Consider the following 16,942-nt stretch of genomic DNA (forward strand, 5'->3'; position numbering starts at 1 on the left):
CTGGATATTAAAAAAATACATGGATGATTGGCAGTTGACTACTTCCCTCTCCACCAGGTTCCCTTGGGCGTTTCATTAATCCTGTGATACGTGTGTGACCCACAGTTTATTCAGTGAAATTGCTTGGATCTCCCTTAAGGTGTTTTGGCAAAGTTCTTCTGTAAGACCACAGTGTAGAAGCCTAGGTCTACGTGTAGGCTTTTTCAAAGGTATGAAAACACAGGAGCAATGAAGTGGTTTCTAAAGTATGACTCCTTACCATGCTTCCACTAATTTTCCTGACCTATTTAAGAAGCTTTAGACATGCTTTTCATAAAATCTATGTTTCTAAGAACTAAGTGACTTTATTGAAATTGCACTCGGACTGATTAGCAGGGTTTTTAAAAATTATCTTTATTTATTGCGTCTCAGGGATCCAAAACAGGAGGAAGAGGTAGAAGATAAGAAGACAGATACTAGCAAACATAATCCCATTACATCGGGAAGATTTTCTCCCTAGTCAGCCTTACTTCAGTGTATCAGCCATTGATACCCTTTAAATTAATGTTTTTCTGATTTGCATAGTTTGCATGTTTAATCACATTAAAAACCTCCCACATGATCTCTCAAGCCCATTATATAGAATCAACTGTGCTGATCCTGTTTTGAATTACAAGAAAATCACTGTGCACCCACCCAGTATCATATAAAACCTCCAGGGCAGACCACAGGGGGACAGAAGGAAAGGGGGGGTTCCACATGGGAGGGCACTGATTTTTCAAATGGGAGGGGTGCAAAAGGCATGTAAGGAGGGAGAACTTGGGGGGACATGGCAGGTCAGTGCCTTTTTCATCAGGGCATGGGGTTGAGGGGACAGTACCATCATCCACTGGCCACTGGTACATGGAGAATCAGTAAGCCCTGAGTGAGCCCTTAGCACTTTTCAAGACTGTTTCCAACGCCGACGACAGTCTGCTCCTCCCAACCTGTGACACCCCTTTTTAGGGCCCGCCCGGCTTGTTCCACAGTTCAGGACTTAGGGAACAGCCACTCAGTCTCCTTTGGCAACCTGCTGCAGCCCCCTTATACCCTAGGGCAAACTGTAAGGGCAGGGCAGTCTGGGGGTGCAGCGAGAAGAGGGGACAAGCAGGGCGGGGATGGAATGTAGAGAGTGGGTGTTCCAGCTGCTAGCCCTGCTAAAAGTGCCCTGAAAAAGTGAAACACATATTTTTGTGGCATATCAGGCAACTTTAATCCTTCCCTTCCTTGGAGGGTAGTTCAAAAGGTCCAGGAGCTCTGGGATAGGTCAGTTCCAGAACCTGCGTTATAACCCTCTGTGTTTGGGAACTGCCAGTCTGGATCCTTTAGACAAGAATCAGATTTCCTGGTAATGTGGTACAGTTATCTCGATCACCTTGTTGAACACGGACTCTGAAGAGTGGCCACAGGAACTGATTGTCTCTGTCAGGGTTAAAACAGATGACTCACAGATCTTTTGTTTCTTTCCCACCAGGTTCCTGGGCAGATCGGTCACCACTGCATGAAGCAGCAAGTCAAGGTCGTCTTCTCGCTCTGCGAACATTGTTATCACAGGTAAAATATTACTTATGGCTTGAAATATGCCCCTTGCCTGTGAGCATAGCACATTAATTTTCAAAAGTAATCAACTCAAAAACAAGAAAGCTGCCTAGTAAATGTCACCAGTCTTTTTTGTTTTAACCCCTATATCAGTCAGGTCCCTAGTTCCCATTTGTCTTTGAAATGTCTTTATAAATATTTTGGTATAATCTTATGTCTCAATAGTTCAAGCTTCTCATATGGTATACTTGTTCCCTGATAGACCTAGTTCAGCAAGAAGTTAATTGGTTGTACATATTATTCATTAAGCACTTCGAAATGCTTAACTCTATACAATGTGGGCAGCTAATTGCAAAGGAAGTTTTAGTCATAAAATAGCCAAAAAGGGATCATCAGAGCAGATGTCTAAGCAATCTTTTTTACATTAATCGGTAACATGTGGTGGGGAATTGCCCACGGACGGGACAGAACAATCATTTCTCCACCCACCTCTTCCTCAGACTCATCAGAGAAAAGCAGAGATGCCTTACCTGAATGGAAAGGACTCTGGCTTGGCCTGTGCATTTTTTTAAATTTCCAATGTGATTCAAACCTACACCCAGATCTGGAAGTCATTGTCCTAGTCCTTCCCGGTGTCAGGGAGAAAGGGATGTTCTCAGATGGCTGACAGGGAAGGAAAGGTGGTGCTGCCCTGGGACTCAAGGCACCTGGACTCCAGGCTGGTACTTAGAGTGAATCACAACATAGCTGACCTTCATCTTCTTATCTAGAAAGGGAACACGTAGGACCAGATGCTCCTTTAGGGCTCTCCAGTTCCATGATAACCATGTGGCCATTTTGTTTGCTCACCACTTGATGGGAAAAAAAAAAAAAAAAACACCAGCAAAAAAGTCAGTAATTTCTAAAGGTAACCCCTCGCTCCCCACCCCCTACTGAAAGAGTCATGCAGTTCTTTGAGAGGAGAGCAGTCCTAGGATATTTTTCGACATGTATCTCATATCCACTGACACACCGGGCAGGAAGAGTCTGAGGCTGCCCCCAAAGCCCGAAGTGAAAGGGAATCTGGACCTTCGCAGATGCTCTGCCACCTGGTCACCCGAGGGTGTGGCAGTTAGGAATTAGCTCCCCGAGGCTGACTGCTGGCTAGACAATTCGAAATCTTTGAAAGGATAACTGAAGGGATCTAAAAAGTTGCCACTTGTTAGTGACCAAGATTTGGCGTGGCTATTTTCTTGCCTTCATTTTAAGATTCCTCCTGTCCATCCAGGTATTACAAACCACAGTAATCCTTAATATGTTATGGGGATTCAGCCGCAAAAATCTTCCTATTATAGTGCTTAGTAGGATTGTCAATAGATAGTGAGTTGTCAAAAATAGCAAGAAAGCAGAGAGTCTCATGTCCTAATGAGATTTCATTATTTTAGCCTGATATCATTAGTTTAACTGAAATACGGATGTTTAAAGTGTTTACTTGGTTTTGAATGGATAATAAAATAAAGCGGGACGCTCTCCATATGCTCGACACTGTAACAATAATTGCTATCCATGCGTCATGTCATTTAATCCCCATGATGACCCTAACATTTAAAGTTTAATGTACTCATCCAAATTAAAATAATTACTGCATTATGGAACAGGGCTTCAAACCCAAGTGTAAATGACTTCATCATCAGAGCTCTCAACCTAGCATAGACCTTTGTCACTCCTATCTAGTGACAAAAATTCACAAAGCAGCTTACTACAATTTAGAGTATTTTTCCCCCCGGGCTGGACTGACCTGTAATGTTACAGCCCCAATCAAAACAAGTGACCCATGGGGCGCCCGGGTGGCTCAGTCGTTAAGCGTCTGCCTTCGGCTCAGGTCATGGTCCCAGCGTCCTGGGTTCGAGCCCCACGTCGGGCTCCCTGCTCAGCGGGAAGCCTGCTTCTCCCTCTCCCACTCCCCCTGCTTGTGTTCCCTCTCTCACTGTATCTCTCTCTGTCAAATAAATAAAATCTTAAAAAAAAAAAAGTGATCCAGCCTATAAATAATCTTTAGTTCTACAAAACAAAAAACAAAACAACAATAACAATCAAACAATCCATAAAGACCAAAGAAAGTTAAGCAAAATTTAAAGAAAACATTCACAGTCTCTTCAACAAAATATTTAAGGCACTCTGGGGTTTAGAAATGGTGGCATTACAGTAATGAGGAGTTTTGACAATTGATTGACTCTATGGCATCGGAATTGGCCTCTCGTGCTGAACTTAAACCTGATTTCCTGAGAGTCTTTGATCTTGTGTATCACTTGTATATCACATTTGTAAAGATGATTTCATATAACTTTTTGCTCACCTTTCAAAATGACTCATGTCATTTTTAGGGTTATAATGTAAATGCAGTAACTATAGACCATGTCACCCCCTTGCACGAAGCCTGCCTCGGAGACCATGTGGCGTGCGCCAGAACTCTACTGGAAGCTGGAGCTAATGTAGGTACCCATGGAAACCATTAATAATTTCACACCTACTAAGAGAATGGAACAAAGTTCTCATTTTGCTTTTCTTTCCTTCTTAGTAGTTTTCAAAAATAGCAGAGTAAAAGTCACATTGCTTCAGTCCTCTCAGTGCACTCTAAGAAGGATTTCGAATCATTGCAAAAATGGCTAGCATGCGCATAATAATATAGAACATTCTCTAAGTTATTTCCTGCTTTCGCGATTCTAAATAGCAATGGGTGGACCTCTTTATGCCTATAATGTTTGCCCGTCTTTTGGATGATTTTCTTTAGATGAATTCTCAGAAAGAGAATTTCCAAGCTCACTAATTCACATTGCCACCAGCAAGATGACCTACCTGATCACAACTTTTGTCAACATTGCATTTGTGGACTTGTTTTCCTAAGTGAAAGGCACCTAACCATTGAATTAGTTTTTGTGTATTTGATTCTGGAGTATATATTTATTTTTATGACATTTACTAGCTGCATGCCCACTCTTGCAAATTACCTACCACATCATATTTCTGTTTCTCTCTTGGCTTTTAAAAGCTTTGCTTATTGATGTGTAGGAGCTAAATATACTTGGTCATATTTACTGCACACATTTTCCCAATGATTCCTGTTGGATCGTAGAACTGTTTTAAATGGCTCGCACTTAATCACGTGGGACTGTGAATCTCAGTCTCAAACTTTGGTTTGGTTTAGGTAAATGCAATCACAATAGATGGAGTGACTCCGTTATTCAATGCATGCTCACAAGGCAGTGGTAGCTGTACAGAACTTCTTTTGGAATATGGTGCCAAACCCCAGCTGGAGTCGTGTCTTCCTTCTCCCACCCACGAGGCCGCCAGTAAAGGTAACGTAGTTATCGGAGTCAGTGACAAGGAGAGGAAGTTCCTTTAGCAACATGCAGTGCTCCATTTTTCTTCCAGTGAGTCACTGCCAGGAACAGCATGCGGTGAAGTGCAAGGGGATGGGCACTGAAGAAGAGTAAACTCATTTCTACCTTGTGTTGGCAGGTCACCACGAATGCCTAGAAATACTGATATCCTGGGGCATAGACGTTGACCAAGACATTCCTCATTTGGGGACTCCTCTTTATGTGGCTTGTATGTCACAGCAGTTCCACTGTATCCGGAAGCTTCTTTATGCTGGTAATTTTCCTTAAAACATCTCCCATTCTGTCCATACACACAAGCAATGATTCAGGTCCCTATTTATTTCTCTAAATAATCTGTATAAAGATATCTCATTGCTAAAAGTGTTCTTGGGGCGCCTGGGTGGCTCAGTCAGTTAAGCGTCTGTCTCTTGATCTCTTGATCTCAGCTCAGGTTTTGATCTCAGGGTCTAGAGTTCAAGCCCTGCATTGGGCTCCACGCTGGGTGTGGAGGTTACTTTAAAAAAAAAAAAAATGTTCTTATTCTAAGCATTGTCCCATGTAAGTATATAACCAATAATAAAAGAACTGCATTCTAGGTAACTCTACTTCACCCCACAAGTCCAAAAGCCCTACTTACAAAGGTCATAAAATTTAAAACCACAAGGTTGAATATAATGTCACCAAATATATATCTATCCATGAATAAATCCATCAAAAGAAATTTTAGGGATAGAAACTGCCTAGCTACCTTATCTTCTACCAATCGTAAGAACTCATGTGCTTTCCCAGACTTTGTCCTGTCCCATTTACCAAAATAGACCGAATGGTCTTTTCCTCGTACTTGAAATGTATCAGTTCCCCAAGGTTCAGCTTTAGCCTCCCGAGAAACTTGTCCTAATCTTTTGAGACCATAGTGGCCTCTCCTGCTAGAGGAATGGGAGCTTTTCTAAGGATGTGGATTAAGTCCTTTCCCCCATCATCTCCTTTCCCTACCACAGTGCCTCTCACGTGGTAGGGACCTAAAATATGTGTAAAATGAGTAAATGGATTTCTAGGCTCTTTACTGTTTATGGAATCATTTGGCCTCTGATATACACTGACAGTTTTAGTAACCTCTTCCTGTGTTACTCACATTATCTTAGCTAAATTATAAGCTTCTTGTAGGCAGTTTCTGCTCTGCTAGTTCACTCCAATTAAACGTGACCTCTGCTACTCATCATTGACACATTGTTATTTTCTGGCTGTGATCTCTCATGAATTTGTATAACCAGAAGAGTTTATTCTTTATTGCCTTTTTTTTTTTTTTTTTTTTTACTTTGCTGTGAATGTTACTCTTTCCACCAAATATTTTATATTGGGTAAAAAAGATACTGAGAAAGTGCTGTTAGTAATTGTGCACTGATTGTTATTATCAGGCTCTGTTCTCCCATAAAATTGACATAACCAACAGAGTTTATGCTTTCTCTATGGAGATTTTGTTATGGACTATCATTCTTTCACTGAACATTTTATATTTGTTAAAAAATATGAAAACAATTACATCTATTGAGATTTGAAAGTAGCAGGAAGGCCTAAAGGGACTCTTAAAATGTACTGCTTCTTGTAAACATCATTAGTTTTACTGATAGTATCAGAAAACAGAGTTGAAAGGACTTATGCATTTTTACTGATAGATACTTCTCGGTGTCCTGACCACTTATGTACTGGAAAATGAGGTTATTATTCTTTCCAGTATTACACAGTATTTATTTGTCGCACATGCACTGAATGATCACCACGTGCCAGGGCTCACACTAAGAAAAAATAACTATGCAATAATAAATAATTTAACAGATAAGGTTTTTTTTAATGTAAGATTTTTTAAAAAAATTTACTTGGCATGTAGAAATACAATGTGCCTTTTTACTTAAAGAAACTCAATGCCTTTATATATTTATTGACTTACACTATATGAGTGAGAAGTGACAGGAAAATCTATATTCATTTTACCTAAATAGCTCACACATTTAGATTCATGTATTATCCAGGAAACAAAAAGAGCTCTATTGCCTCAAAATAAATGAAAAGAAGAAGAGCATTAATAACAATCCTAAGAAATATTAATTATGGGGCGCCTGAGTGGCTCAGTCGTTAAGCGTCTGCCTTCAGCTCAGGTCATGATCCCAGGGTCCTGGGATCGAGCCCCGCATCGGGCTCCCTGCTCCGCGGGAAGCCTGCTTCTCCCTCTCCCACTCCCCCTGCTTGTGTTCCCTCTCTCGCTGTCTCTCTCTCTGTCAAATAAATAAATAAAATCTTAAAAAAAAAAAAGAAATATTAATTATGATGAAAACAGATGTGAACGAACCTAATTGTTTATAATACTGTTTATAATACTAGTTAATAGGATTACTTTGGGGACTTAAAAAAGTTTAAAAATATTGTGTATTATGGGATCTTTCAAGCATAGAGAAAAAAAAATAACATAAGCATGTGTACTCTCTACCCAGAGGTACCAAGTTTTAAGATTTAATATCTGTGTGTGTGTGTGTATATATATAATATATATATATATATATATATATGAAAGAGAAATAACTCATTACAGACAGAAGTGAGGTCCTCTTGGTGTTACACCTTTCTACCTGCACTGAGGTAACTGACTGGTCTAACAGTTTCTGTTTGTATTTATCATCATTCCCTATTTACATGCAGGTGCTGATGTACAAAAAGGCAAATACTGGGACACTCCATTACACGCTGCCGCCCAACAGTCCAGCACGGAAATTGTAAACTTACTGCTAGAATTTGGAGCAGATATCAATGCCAAAAACACAGAGCTGCTGCGACCTGTAGATGTAGCTACTTCTAGCAGTTTGGTGGAAAGGTTATTGCTTCAACAAGAAGGTAAGAATACGTGCGCATTTAAAAACACAAAAATACATTTGCTTGAAATAGACAAAACTGAAAATCTTTTTGTTGGCATATAAACTGATAATGGCATAACATTTAAAATACTTTGTGTGAAAGCAGATAATTTTTTAACTTAGGTCCTATCTATAAAGAAGATACCACCATGATCTTAATTTTCTTTTTTTCACCTTACCTAAACTTCATATTCATTTGGTTAACTTAAATAGGTTCGGTTTGTTTTGACAATACATAATATGTAATTCTGTTTAATGTCTGCTCATAAGTAGTTGGAAACATGTCCCATTTTCTAAGGGCATGCAGCTTCTTTGATATGTTGTAGAAACGGAGTCAGGAAATATTTTCACACCTAAGACTTTTGTTATTCTAAAACAGAATCTCTCTCCCCTTTTTTTAAGTTTTATTTATTTAAGTAATCTCTATATCCAATGTGGATCTCGAACTCACAATCCCAAGATCAAGGTTTGCATGCTCTTCCAACAGAGCCAGCCAGACACCACCAAAGCAGAATTTCTTAAGCCTGGTTCAGACACTATAATAAAATTCATTTTGGCTTAACTAGTAAACCTAATTTGAGAAAAAAAAATATAACTTAAAATTTCCCCCTTTAGTGCCTAACACTTCCTGAGGCTTTTGAGTTCTATCTTCCTTGAAAAGCAGAATTTATTTCTGAGGTTTTAAATGCAACAATAGTATCATAAGCCTGAAGATGTTAATGTTTTAAAGAACCCACATACAGGGGCCCCTGGGTGGCTCAGTGGGTTAAGCGTCTGACTTTTGGCCTGGGCTCAGGTCAAGGTCTCAGGGTTGTGATATCAGAGTCATGAGATCCAGCCCCGCATCAGGCTCCACACTCAGTGGGGAGTCTGCTTGAGATTCTCTCTCTCCCCTTCTCCCTCGGCCCCTCCCTCCCGTGCGTGCTCTCGCTTTCTAATAAATAAATCAATCTTTTTTTTTAAAGAACCCATATGGAATATACCACAATAATAATAAAAGCTTATAAATAACAGCAATATAAATGCTTTTGCAAATGCCCCTGGTATAGTGGTCATCCTGGCCTAGTTTGCTTGAAAGCACTGTAGCTTATTTATGGTTGATTTCATGCATCTTTTAGCATATAAAAACCCATTTTGATGTTAAGTAACAAATACTTTCTTGTCTTTTGTAGCTACTCCAAGCACTCTTTGCCAACTTTGCCGACTCTGTATCCGAAACTACATAGGAAGACCCAGATTGCACCTCATCCCACAACTCCAGCTGCCGACACTGTTGCAGAACTTCTTACAGTATCGATAAGGCAGTAAAAGAATTCTGAATGCTTTCAAACTCATTTCGATTTCACCTGCATAGTGTATATTTTATATTAAATGACGCTAACGATAGAGTGTAAGTGAATGGGGGGACCCAGGGAAGAGGTGAATTTAAATTTTAAGTGTACTAGTGAGTGCTACTGCTTTCTGCATTTTTACTGTTTTTTGGACTATAGCATATTTAACATCTCTATATGTTATTAGTCATTCCCATGTACCCTTTTGGATTCAGGGGGAAAAAAAGGGAAATCTCCATTTCATGTCTTTTTTAAAGTGAAAAAGAAAAATGTGAACTCCATTCTTCAAATAATGCATTAACTTTTAAGTGTTAGCCACTGTAATTGATTATCTCTCTGTAGTTTTCATATTAATGCAAAATATGCATATGGTTTAGAAAATAACAACTAATATCCTTTTTGAAATAAAGATGGCTGTCATTCAGGAAACCCACTATATTGAATGTGCACCTGTCATTATAATGATCAATTCATGAAGAAAAGATAACTTGCCCTTCCCTGCAAAGATCTCACTAGTCACTTCACCACCTTCAATGTCCCCATTCCAGAAAGTGGTGGGACTCTGGTTATGGCTCCTTCTGTCTCATCCTGAGATGGTTGGAACATTACACCCCTGCTAAGACTTTTTAAGACCTCCTCCTTCTCCAGGGTAGCCTCTGAGGGTCTCTCTTCAGTGCTTTTGTACATAAGACTCCAGCCCTCTTCCTCCTCAGAAACTGTCGCTAGCTGGTGGGGCCTGGACCGAAGAAATTGAACTTCATACCCAATGGATAAAGAGGCCTCCGGGTCACGCTCCAGGATCAGGGCAGTCCAAGGCTGTGGAAAACGGAAGATGAAAATCTCCTTAAATTGTGGGGTTTTCAAAGAAAAGAAAAAGGGGGTGCCACTTAGCAAACTTAGAGACCTTATAAAATTTACCCCATACATAGACCTTACTAGTGCTGTTTCCAGTCCTTCTTACACAAAGCAAGGCTTCGGTGTAGACTGTATTAGGAAGGGAGTGTCGGGGTACAAAGTAGTGTCCTCTGCAAGGGTTCAGACTGTGTTTTTTGTCTTCTGCTTTAACTGTACTTCAATGCAGTAGAAACCATAATGAAACACATTTTGTGCCTCCTTTGTAATTTAGACAAGATTTGAGTCTGTTGTGGACTAACAAATAAGATAATCCGGATACTCACAACTGTGTGAAGTAGAAAATATTTTGATGAGCTTTATAAATTTATCAAATTTTGATAAAATATTTTGACCATGATTTTAATAACCCAGGGGCCTATTTTCCTTTCTCCTTAGTTTTGGCTGACTTTTGGAGATCCATGGGAAATAAAACTATTTTGAATGTAACCCCAAAGTCACTAAGATTACCTTTTTTAAAAATCATGTTTAAATTTTCAAAAATAAAAGTAAGGCTGTAGTGTGTTTGTTAAAAAAAAAAATGTCTTTTATGGGGCTAGAGAGTTTTATGAGTCTATTTTACTGAATATCCCAGCCTAACAAATCTGAAATGTCCTCATGAATAATGTGCATTTCTTTATTATAGAGTAAACTCATTACATACAATTAGGTATCAAACTGTTCTTCTAGTAAAACAGGTTTCTACTAGTATTTTCCCTGAGCTAGAGGTAGTCTTAGAGTGTAAGGAAATATAATTCATCCCTTAGAGTGTAAGGTACCAATAAGAGAAGTAAATACCAAATATTAAAATTAAAACGGACACCTTAAAATTTTAGTATGCTGGTATCTTGTATCTTTGCTTGAGTATGATTGTCTTATCAAAGAAGTGTTCTAATTTAAATATATCATCTGTTTGTTAATATATTAAAGTGTGACTATTTTCCCTGGAATAAAACACCTTTTCTTTTTTCTCTCCTAATTAGTATTTGATTTTCTAATTGAAGGTAATGGAAAATAAGATTCAATTGCTCTAATTTTTTCTCCTCCAGTTTTCAAGATTTATATATTTATTTGACACAGAGAGAGAGAGACAGTGAGAGAGGGAAGAAGCAGGCTTCCCGCCGGGCAGGGAGTCCGACGTGGGGCTCGATCCCAGGACCCTGGGATCATGACCTGAGCCAAAGGTAGATGCTTAACGACTGAGCCACCCAGGTGCCCTTCCTCCAGTTTTCAAATCATTGTATAATGGTCATTAGGTGTAGAGTTGTGCACATTGAAATAGATACCTTGAAGGTCTCCTAATCCAGATCTTATTATATGTGTGTGTGTATATTATATATAAGATATAAGATATATATATTACACACACACACATTTATATACATACACACAGACACACACACAAGGATCCAAGGACAAAATTCCACAAAGGGAAAGACCAAGCCAAACCAAACTATTTGACTTGAAATTAAAGAAATGCAGTGAAATAATCACTGTAGCAAGGCTTTACTGAAACATTTATTTTGTAGGAGAAAGTATTTCATTTCAATTATTGTTTTAACCACAGAGTATATTTGATGTTTCCAAAGAAGTAAATAGAAACACAGTTGAATGGATAGCCCCTTGGGAATAGAAGGTCCACAGGTACTCATTGTGTTCCTCGCTCTGTGATGGCCCAGAACCCAAATGACTGTGGTTATCTATCTGACTTTACAAATTCTCTCTTCCTTGGATTATTCTCACTTTTTTACTCTAATTTTTCTACTTTCTTATTCTTTTTTTTTTTTTTAAGATTTTATTTATTTACTTGTCAGACAGAGAGAGAGCACAGCAGGGGGAGAGGGAGAAGCAGGCTCCCTGCTGAGCCCGGAGCCCGATATGGGACTCGATCCCAGGACCCTGAGATCATGACCTGAGCCGAAATCAAGAGTCAGATGCTTACTCGACTGAGCCATCCAGGCGCCCTCTACTTTTTTATTCTTATTATCATTTACAATTAGTTTATTTTAAGGCCTGCCCTCTCTCTTAGAAACCTAAATGACCATCCTCAGATTTTTTCAGCACTGATGGCAGGAAATTCATTCAGAAACTTCAGGTGAGTTTTTACCCCTCCAACTGCTGTAGGACCTTCAACACATCACTTTAGCTCTGGAGGTCTCAGTTTTCTCACTTTTTAAATGATGGGTTTCTTCCCATTTTGAATAGTGTGTTCAAATTCAAGGAGTCTCTTAATAAGTAACTTTCAAAATTTAAATGCATTTTTCAAAACATGTTTGGTGTATAAGAGGCTTATGTTGTAGGTACAGATTTTATAAGTCACATATTCAAGTGGATAAAAGCCAACTTTATTATCCTAGTAGAACTTCATTTTTATCTCAAGCTTCCCTTTCACCCAGTCAAATCTGAACACTTTGGGTTTACTCATTCAATTCAATGATTTCTCAGTCTCTTAGGTGCATTTTTCAGATGAATTCAGTTAATACAAGCTTCTTACTTCCCACTCCATTTCTTTCTGGGGTGGCATCTGACTTCCCAAAGATTTGGTGAAATCCACTATTCAGTGGGAGTGTGCATTGGCCACTGTCTGTCCTCTGGAAGACTCAGGTGCATCAAGAGAGGGAGTGGTAGACAGTGATCGGGGACAGATCACGAAAGGCCTTCATAAGGAAGCTCACAATAGGAAAGTCGAAAAACGGACTTGACTCTCCTCGAACTCATCTTGCCTCCTTGCCTTTGCAAATGTTGTTCCCTCTGCCTGGAACACTCCCTACTCCATTCCGCTACCTTGTATTGCCCTATTCCCACCATCCATTAGCTAAAAAATGACTCTTCACGTTCAGCTGCAGGTCTCCCTGTCTAAGGACGGTGTGTTTCTCGTTCAACAAAACATTTATATCAAAGCAAGCTCTCTGAAGTTTCTCCTGACAGGTGATAAGTCAAAAACAACTCCTGACTTTGATGGCTATTTGGTTTGTGCGGAAGTTGGTGGATTTTACAGGGTGACTACGGATTACTGTAAACTTCATCAGGCAGTAACTCCAATTATAGCCACTTTTCCATTTGAAGTATCTTTCCTGGCATAAATTGCCCCAGTCTCTAGCAACTGCTATGCTGTTACTGATCTGGAAAGTACTTCTCCCCTCTATAATAGTCTGTGAGAACCATCGAAAGTAGTTTGCTTTAATTCAGCGGGACCAATAGTACACATTCATGATCTTGCCTTATGTCAAAGCCCTTCTCTTGCTCTCTCCCACAAGATCAGTGGAGGTTTTTGGGTGTCTTAACATCCCACAGAACATCACACTGGTCGGCTCTGTTGATGATATCTTGCTGACTGGATCTGATGAACAGGAAACAGCAAGTTCCTTCGATGCCTTAGTCAGATGCAGGTCAGCTAGTGGTAGAGGGAAACATCCCTCCACCTATGAAGCAGGGTATCATTCAGCAACCGGTCAGGAAGACAGAGGAACTACACAAATTAAACAAGAATTTAATATAAGGAAAGGGTTAAACATGCTGATGAACTCAAAAACTAAAATGGGACCATCATAATGTGGGAAGCAAAGGCAGAAGAAAAATTATTAAAGTTCCTTACTACCTAGAGTCCTTGAAACAGGCAGAGTGACCTTCCTCTAGGAACTCAGCTGCCTCCATGTTGACACTTTGCTAAGGCAAAAGGCAATCCTAGCCTGACCCCGCCGCTCCAGGATCCTGTAAGTCTACTTTAACATATAAAAATTCCTTTGGAAACTTCCTTTATCTCTAAAGCCCCCAAGATGCATGTTGGCAGTCATTCCCCAAGCATATGGCCCACTGATAGACATCTGAAGGGTCTCATGACTCAGGTTTTATGAGACAGTAATAAATGACCTCTCCCCAACAATAGCTAGCCCTCTCAAGGTCCTGGAAATCTTGCTTCCAAAATTCCTTAGAGACTTCCACTATCCCTAACCCCCCCCAACTTGTAAGTATCTAATGGGCCACTCCTCATGACCCAGTACCGCTCTCTCTGCCCATGGGTCCTGTCCCCATGCTTTAATAAAAGCACCTTTTTGCACCAAAGACTTTGGCTGTCAGTTTCGAACCCTAATGTCTTTCCTACATCAAACAGAAATAGATGACTCAGGAAGTAATTGTCACTGCTAGAACAGATTTGAGAAGTTAAGGTTATAAGAGTCAGAACTTGGAGGGAAATCTCTATAGAATGACTCTTTTCTTTTTTGAAGATTTTACTTATTTATTTGACAGAGACACAGCGAGAGAGGGAACACAAGCAGAGGGAGCGGGAGAGGGAGAAGCAGGCTTCCCGCAGAGCAGGGAGCCGGATGCAGGGCTTGATCCCAGGGTCCTGGGATCGTGACCTAAGCCAGAGGCAGATGCTTAACGACTGAGCCACCCAGGCGCCCCTATAGAATGACTCTTGAAGGGCGACCGTAACTACAGGGCTACTGCCAACTCTCTGGAGCTCAGAAGGGCGGCCCCAGAGTAAAATCCCTGACTCTTTAAGGAGGGTCACTTCTCAGTGCTTGCTAAACATCTGAGGGAGTATGATGAAATCTGCTCCAGGAAAGCTAAAAAAAAAGTTGGAGACTGGAACCAGCTGTCACTGCCAGGTTAACTTTTGTTGCTGTGGTGACACCCCTGTGAAATGCAAGCAGAAGGGGAAACAGCAAATCCCTTTTCCCTTCCCCTCCCGGCCTCTCTCTAGCTCCCCCTATTGTCACAATTTAATAAAGCTTTTAGCGAAGGAGAAACCACACTGCGGCGTTCCAACAAGCTAAATAAAGAAGGGTGTGTTTGAAACAGAGCTGTATCTGCTTAACAACTGGCACATTTATTACAGGAAAGTTCTGACTCTTAGCAAGACTGTGCTCAGTTAAGCCCTAATCTACCTCCTTGGCCGTTACTACCTAAATCTTGGGTTAGAACTCATGCTAAAGCCTAAATACTTTCTCTAATCCTAAGGATTTGGTATTTCCCCAAACTCATTAAAAAACTCTCAAATCACAGATTATATCCTCTGTGCTTTTGCTCAGAGTAGTCATTCTGTGTGGAACTGTTCCCGTCCCCCTCATCCCACAGATTTCCCGACTGTCTTAGAAACAATAATTTACATTTACTCAACACTTACTATTGCTGCACATTATTCTTGCATATTTAACTTATTTAATCCTTAACACAACCCTCTGAGGTATACATTATTTATTTCCTCCTTTTGCAAATAAAAATAGCTATACAACTTGCCCGAAGTCACGTAACCAATAAAAAGTAGACCTGTCCTCCAAAACCTCTGTCATAAGCAATTTAAAATACTGCCTTATAAGATCCAAATCAAAGGTCACCTCCTCTGAAAGGACTGACTCCTAGAGTCCCTCAGGCCAAATTATTTGCTTCCTCCCTGATACTAATATATTTTTACCACGGCAGAGCTTTTCAGTGTACATGATCTTTTTACTGATATTTATAACTGTGTACCTTCTATAAATAGTCTAGTCCACAGCTGTCTAATAGAACCTCCTGCAATGACAGGGTTGTGTCTCTTCTTTACAACACACGTAGCCACTAGCCACACGTAGCTATTAAACAGTTGAAATGTAGCCAGTGTTACTCATTTTATGTTATTTAAATTTATATCTAACTAGCCACGGGTGGCTAGTGGCTACAGTACTGGATATCCAGTGCATAACATAGCACAGAACGGTTCCTCAAAAAAAAAAAAATTCACTGAATGAATGAATCCTTCATGAAAAACCTCATTGGGAAAAAAAGAAAACGCTTTCTTAGCTTCATTTTTTTTTTCTTTCAAACCATATACAGATTCACATTGGTTTACTCCATTAATAAATGCGTATTTGAGTAAACATTCAATGAAATATTATGTAGCTCCACTATCAAGATCTAGTCATATTTTATCTTGCATAATAATACGTATCTATGTGCCACATTAAGTGACTTTATTTTTTGCAAAAGTTTTTAAAGGATTTTAGTCAATTTGTTGTGTAAATATTTAATTTGTAACTGTCGATGCTGGCTCAGCAATCATTTTTTTTCTCTGCATTGTTCACTGATAAACCCCAAACGACTAGGTCAGTGCCTGAAGGAATGAATCATATATACGAGGGCATCTTTGTGAAATGTGAAAACTTACAAATTATTTTCGAATATTATGTAATTTTTATGAACACTTAATGTAGTAACTCAGGAAACATGTTAAATCTATAGACGTTAGACATCTATTCCTTTTAATTTCGAAAATGTTTTCTTTGGCATTTTGTAGCAAATACCCTATCATTTCCAATTTCTTTTTCTTTCTTTCTTTTTTTTTTTTTTAAGATTTTATTTATTTATCTGAGAGAGACAATGAGATAGAGCATGAGAGGGGGGAGGGTCAGAGGGAGAAGCAGACCCCCCGCCGAGCAGGGAGCCCGATGCGGGACTCGATCCCGGGACTCCGGGATCACGACCTGAGCCGAAGGCAGTCGCCCAACCGACTGAGCCACCCAGGCGCCCCATTTCCAATTTCTAAACAAAAACCGACGTTGTCTTCTGGAGGCTTCTCACATCCTCCTCAAAATGCTTGACTGAAAATAGGCCTGTGGCTGGGCTGAAACCGCAATATTTAAACTGTAAATGGATAAGGACAAGGGGTTCGGAAGGAAGCTCTAAACTGGTCAGAAGCAGGGCTAACGACAACTAAGACTGAAAGCGTGCACCCGACGAAGCCAGGGATCGCGCGCCCCAACCCCCGCGTCAGCTCCCCCAACTGGGGGATCCGCGAGGCCCCGCCTCCGCGGCGGAAGCCCCGCCCGCCAGCAGGCCCCGCCCAGCCACACCGAGGCTCCGCCCCGCCCGCGCGGTTCCTCCGGCCTCGCTGAGGCTCCGCCCCCACAGGCCCCGCCCC

The 16,942-nt window shown here is 40.3% G+C and overlaps 1 protein-coding gene across 2 annotated transcripts in view; it reads left to right on the plus strand.

Annotated features, from left to right (window-relative positions):
- The window catches only part of ASB5 (ankyrin repeat and SOCS box containing 5), an 81,049-nt gene extending 70,029 nt beyond the window's left edge, over positions 1-11,020 (plus strand). For both annotated transcript variants that reach the window (XM_054508553.2, XM_045879604.3), the window contains 6 exons: positions 1,493-1,572; positions 3,921-4,028; positions 4,742-4,892; positions 5,056-5,190; positions 7,608-7,799; positions 8,992-11,020. In XM_054508553.2, the coding sequence (XP_054364528.1) occupies positions 1,493-1,572; positions 3,921-4,028; positions 4,742-4,892; positions 5,056-5,190; positions 7,608-7,799; positions 8,992-9,119 (794 nt within the window). In that variant the 3' untranslated portion in view covers positions 9,120-11,020. The remainder of the gene's footprint in view (positions 1-1,492; positions 1,573-3,920; positions 4,029-4,741; positions 4,893-5,055; positions 5,191-7,607; positions 7,800-8,991) is intronic.
- Positions 11,021-16,942: the final 5,922 nt, after the last annotated feature.

Source organism: Mirounga angustirostris, unplaced genomic scaffold (genome assembly GCF_029215605.1).
Source record: "Mirounga angustirostris isolate CCGP_5_RB_7025 unplaced genomic scaffold, mMirAng1.0.hap1 SCAF_2, whole genome shotgun sequence".
NCBI classification, from domain to species: domain Eukaryota; kingdom Metazoa; phylum Chordata; class Mammalia; order Carnivora; family Phocidae; genus Mirounga; species Mirounga angustirostris.